Below are 8,670 nucleotides of genomic sequence, written 5' to 3' on the forward strand. Positions count from 1 at the left end.
AAACATCTACACAATCTGTTATACAATCCAATGATTTTTCTTTTTTTAAATTATTAAAAGTATGTTATTCGAGCAATATTATTCGATACAACGCCATTTATTTCTTCAAGCGACTTGAAAATTCTATCATTGTTGGAAAAATAGTTGTCTAGTAATTATATTATTGACGAGTAAGAGTAAACAAGCGTGTTTAATTATATGCATATGTTATACATGCATTTAATTATTTTCAAAAATTTAAATTACAAAACATAATTATAATTGATTAAATATTTAATGTTTACAAAACAAGTAATATTACTGACGTAATGATATATTTTTTCAATTTTTTTTATTATAGTTAGCTGCAATTATTATAATGTGTATAAATACGTATGACAATATTGCGCTGAAAAAACTCAATACAAGTAGTAGTAGTAAGAAATGTAAAAGTTATTTATGCGTATCTTTAACGGTCATAATTTATATACAATAAAAAAGAAGAAAAAATATATAATATTATAAGCGACAATTTTTCTTGACACACAGTCTCGTATTTGATGACCTGTAATATACGATGATGAAGTCTAATTATTTAGAACATGCAATTATTTAATAAAATTATTGAACGATTATGGTATAATTAGCGAAACAAGAACACTCAAGACCCTTAGATTAAAGGTAAATAAAATCGCTTACACAGGTGATACTCAAGAATATACGTCTGTAATATATTAATTCTGCTCTTCATTCCGTCACTATATATATATATATATATATATATATATATATATATATATATATATTATATACGTGATAATATTTGATTCTATCTTTTTGATTTATGTCCTTCATAATCTTTAAAAATTTATACTTTTTTTCAAGACGCACAAATTTGCCTTGAATAGAATTATACATTTTCTCTGCTATTTGAACGAAACCTGGTGCTGTTCTTTCTATAACGACTGCTTTCGCTAATAATCGCACAACTGATGTACGATTTTTATTGAATATTTGTAATCGATTATGCGCACGAACAGCTATTTCGCTTGAGTACACACACGTGCTTTCCACAAGTTCACTCTCAGCTATTTCTCATTAGACGACTGACAAAATCGTTTTCTCGCCCACCATATAGCTGCTAGAGCTGCTGCCAAGAAACCTATACCGGCGACAATTCCCATGGAAATCGCTCTATTGCGACGATAAGCAGGCACTTCTAAACCGATTCGTTCACTGGTTGCAACATCGTCAATAAGAGACATCGCTGCCACTTCGAAGGTATAGAAGCTTTCCTCCTCCAAAGTTTTCACTGGGGTGATATTAATTATACATTAGAAGTATTACCGTTATTGTTTTAAACATGTATGATAACTAATTTGTAAATTAAAAACAAAAATGATTTTATGATAAATTGTTTACCTAGATAATAAGTATCCGTTGTTTCTGCTCTTCCATACAAATGCTCGGACGGTCCTCTAAACCACCTCACGGTATAAAGCCTAACTAGATTCTTGCCATATTCAGGTGGTTCCCAAGTGACCAAGTAACCTTCAACCGTCGCTTGAACCCTTACGTTGACCGGCGCTCCCATGACTTCTTCTAAAATAAAGCCTACACTTATGGCTTTGAGATATTCGACTGGGATCTATAAAAATTATTTTCAAATTTCTTTTTTTTACTCACCTTGCGGACTGCGGTATTCCGATGCCGAGTTCTCGTCGAGAGAAGATCCTAGAAATGAAAATCATTTGTTAAATTATTTATTTATATTTTCATATATCTGCGTATTTAAATACGCCCGAAAGGTGACAATTTTACCTTGAGAGCCCTTAGTCGGTTGAGTGAATATCCGAAGCGCTTTACTGAACATTCCGTCGCCATGCTTATCTTGACTCAAAACCATAAACTCGTATTCTCGTCCTGGATGAAGATTATTGACCGTTGCCTCGGTAATCTTTCTCGAAAGAATTTTCATGGTTCTCCATTCGGACGTATCCGTTGGTCTGTACCTGCGCAGAGAGACATGCCTATGTATTTACTTTAATTATACAAAATTTCTTGCTCGTTTATAGCAAGCGACAATTCAAAAATTAACATTTTTTTTTATTATTATTGAACAAGCGAGATACTTTACCATACTGAATACTCCATCTTAGGCCTCACGTATCCAGGTACCCAAGTCAAAGTGACGGCATTCTTGCTACTGTTAGCGCTCAGGTTGTACGGTGCTCTAGGTGGAACGTTCAACACCATTAATTCAGCATCCGCGATAACTGTTGCCGCCTCGTTAGTAGCTGCGCATTGATACAATCCTCGATCGTGTTCCTGGATCTTTTCTATCGTCAGATTGCCATCGGTTATGATACTTCTGTCAGGTGATAAAGGCATTCCGTCCTTTCGTCGCAGAAAATTATTCGTTTTATTATAAAATAGAATCTATACAACATAACGCGTAATTGGCGTAATTAACAATTAAGGCGTCGTACTTTGTACCACACGATGGTAGGTCGACGCGAGTCGTCGCCGTCTCTGGCTTGGCAAGGTATTTCCAGGACATCGCCCAGCTTTCGCATGTATAAATGTTGCGGTGTAATTGTGAATACCGGCGGTCTTTGAACTATCTGTAATAATAAACAGTAATTAATTTAATATAATATATATCGAATGATATGCAGTTGTTATTTCGAAAAGCTATTATAATATGCTATCAAAGAAAATATAATAAATAAAAAAAATAAATAAAATAAAATTTATTTGGTTTCGTTCTAAAAATTATTTGAGACTTTATTTTATTGTAGAATAAAAGCAGTTCGAATACATGATGCTGACTAGTTAATACTCAATGCTGATATTTCTGTGCTAAACTTTTTCTTTCTTTTTTTTCTTTATGATCTGTATATCGCTCTTTATGATAGCTCGATAGATACTCACTACGGTGATCGAAGGACTGGGCCCTTCGGTACCTAGTTCGTTGTAGGGAGTGCAACTGTAACTTCCCGAATGCGTCTCATCTACTTTACTAAAATAGAGTGATCCGTTTCTCCTATAAAAGACTCCTTGCACATTGTAAGGATCAAAGAGAAATCCATCTTTTTCCCAACGAAGATTCGTGAGAGGCGGGTTCGCTCTGAAGTGGCAGTCTAAGAGGGCTGGTTTGCCGTATGGAAGATAGACTTCCCGGGGTGCGTAAATTACTTTCGCCTTATCTAGAAAATGAAGATATCAATTATCGATAAAGAAATGACGTGCAATGAATTAACGACGTCGCACTTGGCGCTCATTATTCGACGCTCACATTGTACGTTGAGAAAGGCCGAGGCATCTTGTTCATCTCCGTCTGCCCCGGTTACCTTGCAGGTGTATTCTCCAAGGTCACCCATGGCAGCTGAAGTTATAGTCAACGTTCCGTTAGCATCGATAGACGCTCTTCTTCTGAGATCCTATCGCGATAGCGAGTTAGGTAATTTTTAAGACGTCGAATTAAAACATGTTTTAAAAATTGATTGAATTAAATTTGAATTAATTGAGTGAAAAAGGCAAACATTTTTGTACCTGTATTTCCCAGATTGATGTCCCATCATGAAACCACGTTACATTCGTATCTTTGCCTTTAGGGACACAGTCAAAGGTAACAATTTCGCCCTCCATGGCAGTCTTGTTGACAGGCGGTACCGTTAGCAGAGTATCGCCTGCAACAGTCGTCGGGAACGGCGACGCACCTAGGTTGAACGATTTAACGAGTCTGCTCAGGTTAGGTGCTTCAGGTTAGTAAGCAGCAGCCGGGTTATACAATAATTTTTCCTTCATATCATTTCGTTCGTTATTATTTTATATCAGCAGGATTACCGGCACGAGACAACCAATTAATCACTTGCATTTTTAATTTTGCATTTTGACAAACGCGTTAAACAAATCAAGTTAGTATCAAAATTAATACGGTGCAGCATCATCGTATAAGCTATATATAAATGCACATATGGTTTTGTATACTTAGTGTAAATTATTATTTCCGAGCGATATTTTTGCAACGTTATGCGTGGAATCATGTAATAGTTTAGAATATAACTTTGAATTAATTTTAGTACAGAAGTAGTCATTTTCCGCAATACATTACGATAAATAAGCTGTTGTACGAATATATGAATGACTCATTGTCAGCCAATCGTATCATGTAGAAAATTCATTATAGAATTCAATATATAGAGAGTGAAAATTCTTATCTGATCATTTATTACACGAATCTTTTCTAATTGATAAGTTTAACCTTAGACGATATAATATAAATATATATAATATATTTATATTATATCGTCCAAGGTTAAATAATCTTTATCATTAAATTCTATCATCTAAATCTTCAAGAATTAACTTAAATTTTTAGAAATAATTTTTTAATTTAAATCTCTTTCACGTATTTTTTTACAATATTTTATTAAGAATAATTTAAGGAATTTTTTATTTGATCTATTTCGTTGCGTATAATAAATACAATGACACAAATAAAAGAAGTGCAAATGACCTTTTAAGATAGACTGCTCCTCTCTGTCTTTTGGACTCTAAGAGAGTTAAGAATGTCGGAAGTACTTAAATGAACGATTAAATTTGAAGACTCATATTCTACTTGTCAAAAAATTAGAGCACAAATTTCACAGTTATAAGCTTGGTTAGCTTGCTCATCGGACTAATTTTAATAGTCAGTCTTTGTTAATTGGCATCAAATTGCATTACATGTTAGATTTTATTTACATTGGCAGATACTTGGTAATATTTGATAGATTATTATTATGTTATCTGGTATCTCTCTCTCTCTATATGTTAAGGGGTGTTTTCCGTAGAGAATTATATAATAATTAATAATCATAAATATATGTTAGTGTATATATACATATATGTATAAATTCTGTTATATTTCACTACATGATTCTTTGTCGTATGCAAATATAAGTAATTGTAAATGATGAAAATTACCATGGATTTCGAGGCGAAACCACGTGCCATTGTTTCTAGAATTCGGTGTTCTATTGGGAAAGATCACCCTGCACTCATACCAACCCTGGTCGCTCTCACGAATATTTGTGAGGTTTATGCTACCTTGGCCGTATCCGCGATGTCCGATATCGTCCAACAAGTGTATGCGACCTTTGTAAGCGTTGTCAACCGTCACGTGCCCATCGTACCAAGAAAATACTGTGCGACTCTGTAGCATTATAGAATATTATTAAAATTTCCTCGGCATATATATTTGTGATAAAATGTACAAAAATTAATTTTCTCTATATCGTTGAGTCATATATTTTATGAAAAATAATATTACTTTCTTCTTATAATTTTTTTTATTCGAGAAATATCCATCTCTTTGAACGACCGATTTTTAAATGCAATCATAAGTGAATCTTGAACTTACACCGCGTAATCTGATCACAGTTGTTGCGATCATTAATTGGATCATCCTTTCGCGGAATGCAAGACTCACGCGAGTCAACGAAAAAATATAACATGCGTTAAACTCAAGTTGTATTCACGCAAGGTCTCACGTTAATGAAATACGCAGTTTAATGATTAAAGATTCGTTATGCTATTTCCAACATTTCTCAGTCTATACGTGTCGATCAGTCATACTTCCTACATCGATAGTTGAAAAAATCTACAATCTGACGAGAGGAGCGAGAATAGCGCTAATCGCTTCTAATCGTCTGACAATGCATTAACAGTGACCCACTAGTTGAACCCCTCATGTCGCAGACTGAACGTGACTAAATATAATGCAGCCTTGCCTCCCGTACTCCAATTACCTACGACGGACAGACAAAGAGGGAAGAAGCACCTGTTTTGCATACGCATCAGGGACCAATCAGGTTAAGTCCCACTTGATTCTATGCGATGGCCACGTGCAATCTGTTTCCGTCGTATGTCGCTCGATACGACATCCGCCACCTTCCATTTGGATAAATTCGTCGTTTGGCCATTATTGTTTATCGTTTTAACGAAAGTCGACGTTAGGAAGAATTTTTCTTTAATCATTTTTTAGCTCATAAATATGATGATCTTACAAAAATATCTTCTCATCTTTTTATATATGTATCAAGATACTTAATGCTACTCTCTCGCAGATTATATATCTATTTGAAATCGAGAGGTATAGAATACCAAGTAGATGATTATGTTAACGAAATCAGATACAATTTCGAAGAAATTGAATAATCTACCCTACCTTGAACGCTTTTTCTATGCGCCTCTGCCGGAAGGCGACGAGTACGTCCGTATGTAAATTAACCGAATAACAGCCTGCCTTAACGCTCTTTAATCGTCAATCAGTCAATCGCGCGTCGTCGTGTTACCATTGTTACATAGTGGGATCTGTTATTAAACGCGTACGTTGCTAAAATGAATTGCTTTGCTTCAACTTCAATTTCAGATTGAAAATAAATAAATGTTCCTTATATATTTTTCTTTATTTTCATTTTAGAAAAACAACATATAATACTTTTGCAATTCAAATTTTAAACGATATGCGTATATGTTTATAGATATCAATAAAATTAATTTTTCCAAATTAATATTCAATCAATCGCAATAAATGTGTCGTATCGGAAATCAATATCACATTGATTTGTGTATAATTTGTGTATAATTACTTAATAAACGCTTACATATCAAACACATTTGATCCAAGGTAATAGGTAATAAGTAAGATTTTCACATAATGTCATGTATCGGCTTTTCGATCACGCAACGTTATTTTCATGTAACGTTATTTTTTACGTTACTATCTTGTGTGTTTTACCATTTATCTCACGAATTGTATCATTTTTTGTTAGATAATATATTGGCAGTTTGTCTTATTGATATTACACTACGAGATATGAAATAATCACTGAAATTTAAAACGATCGAAATATTTTTCTCGTGAATATGTAATCGGTAAAAAAAGATTACGAGTTTACTATTATACTTACATGGCGGTTCCATTGAAGCACGTACGGAATCGGCGTTTCGTGTGGAAAATCAAGATCGCAATTAAATTCCGCATACCCTCCTACCCCGGCATTAAGATAAATCGGTTCCTTATCCTCTTCTAGGACTAAGCTGTAGCTGCAGGCTGAAAAACCGGCGATTAAAAATTTCTCACCACGATTACTGCGGACCAATTTTTATTTATCTGCGTATTTCGGCGACGGAATATTATGGATAAATGTCTGCGAGATAACGTCGCGTGTAAAGTGATATTACGCATTGGGACTAATTTCCGGAGATTGCGTAATTTTCCGTCGGATTATGCGTGACCATCGAGCGCGTTAACAAAATGATACACATTGTTGTTATCTATTCCCTCGCATAAAGGGATCAACGATGACTGTGCGTGATTATTCAAATAAACAAAATGCTCATTTAAATACTTTTGGAGGTCTCGAATTTAGTCTGCCTCACGCATTACGCCAATCATCGAATTGTGCCATTTATAGTGATTATAATCTAAAATGTTGATTTCACGTCTACTTGTTACAAGATATCTACTCAAGCTTTTTGCAAGCAACTGAAATTTTCGAGAAATATCTCATGTGTCGCAATTTTAAATAAACGATATGATGAGAAATATAATTATCTTAATTAATTATATTAAATATGGGTCCTTATCTCCAAAGCTCTTACCTTCGTAGCAGAGTAAGACTGCCAGCAGCTTATAGATTTTAGCGACTCGGTTCATTCTTGTATGTTTCGATCCTATATTTCACGTTTTCACTTATATCGCGTCAATGGTGTAGTAAGGACGCGTTGGCAGAAACGACGATAGGTTACACTCCGCAACAACGACCGACACATCTGTCATCACCCGCACACATCGGCCACCACCTTCGAGCTCAATTATTAGCACACGTCACTCTCACGCCATAGATGTGTGTTTTGGTTGTCCTAGATTTCTTTCGTTCTTCTCCTTTCAAATTCAAATCTTGCAAAATCAATTTCAAAACTTGAGTCTTTCCTTTAAACTCTACACACCTTCCTTTCTTCGTTTATCTCTGTACCTAACAGTTTTCAATTTTTTTCTCGATTTTACTATTCAATGTTAGATTGTAATTGATCACTGTGTTTTGATTCCAAAATTCTTGTCCAGAGACTTTCTCCAGGACACCGGTATCACACTGTCGAGGTCATCAACTCTGGCATGAACGCGTCGGAAGAGCACCAGGTATTCTGCATGCCGGTGTTGTTCACTGGAACGATGCACAGCTTCCGAGACGAGTTTGGTCCAATGTGGAGTGCTCCAGAGGCAACACTAAATCGCGTAATCGCGTCGTGCTCTCGCTCAATCCAAGCGGATACGAAGAGCCAGGAGTAATGAGCACTGGGAGGGGGCTGCGAGGGTGGATAGACGTGGTGATGTGCGCGGGAGGAATATATACGAGAGAGATTCATCACGATTCTACATTTATAGGCACGGTGTGCGCGCTCCCGTTTGCGTCGCATTCGAACTTTGGCACACCCATAACGACACGAATGAATGACGTTGCACAAAAAAAAAACGTAAGCTATTACATCCAATTAGTTCGATCCCGTAAAAAAGCGCACGGCCGAGCCCATACATTTCCTCGAACGAGCGCATCGCTCGATATAGAAGCAGCAAATAATCAACGTTGTCGTAGGTTGCGGGATTTGATGGAAAGCTTAGCATCTTGTTTACCTTTAGCT

The 8,670-nt window shown here is 35.5% G+C and overlaps 1 protein-coding gene across 3 annotated transcripts; it reads right to left on the reverse strand.

Annotated features, from left to right (window-relative positions):
• Positions 1-789: 789 nt before the first annotated feature.
• Positions 790-8,465, reverse strand: LOC105257934 (protein borderless). Of its 3 annotated transcripts, none has more exons than XM_011268882.3 (12): positions 7,633-8,465; positions 6,939-7,081; positions 4,951-5,179; positions 3,535-3,701; positions 3,278-3,422; positions 2,914-3,188; positions 2,469-2,603; positions 2,117-2,376; positions 1,801-1,991; positions 1,666-1,713; positions 1,402-1,581; positions 790-1,291 (listed from the first exon to the last, which is right to left on the reverse strand). In XM_011268882.3, exons 1-12 carry the CDS (start codon positions 7,685-7,687, stop codon positions 1,068-1,070), a joined length of 2,052 nt encoding a protein of 683 aa, XP_011267184.2. In that variant the 5' UTR covers positions 7,688-8,465; the 3' UTR covers positions 790-1,067. The 3 variants fall into 3 exon arrangements, with proteins under 3 accessions (XP_011267184.2, XP_011267185.2, XP_011267183.2); XM_011268883.3 differs by having other exon boundaries at positions 1,402-1,593; positions 3,535-3,671; positions 7,633-8,464; XM_011268881.3 differs by having other exon boundaries at positions 1,402-1,593; positions 7,633-8,464.
• Positions 8,466-8,670: the final 205 nt, after the last annotated feature.

Source organism: Camponotus floridanus, unplaced genomic scaffold, assembly GCF_003227725.1.
Source record: "Camponotus floridanus strain SB8 unplaced genomic scaffold, Cflo_v7.5 scaffold33, whole genome shotgun sequence".
NCBI classification, from domain to species: Eukaryota; Metazoa; Arthropoda; class Insecta; order Hymenoptera; family Formicidae; genus Camponotus; species Camponotus floridanus.

Excerpts from the sequence above, each read along its gene's own strand:
- LOC105257934 (XM_011268881.3), bottom strand. The coding sequence starts at position 7,687 with ATGAACCGAGTCGCTAAAATCTATAAGCTGCTGGCAGTCTTACTCTGC. Across the intron at positions 7,082-7,632 it reads AGTCTTACTCTGCTACGAAG|CCTGCAGCTACAGCTTAGTC; the intron begins GTAAGAGCTTTG and ends CCGGTTTTTCAG. Across the intron at positions 1,714-1,800 it reads ACCGACTAAGGGCTCTCAAG|GATCTTCTCTCGACGAGAAC; the intron begins GTAAAATTGTCA and ends TTTCATTTCTAG.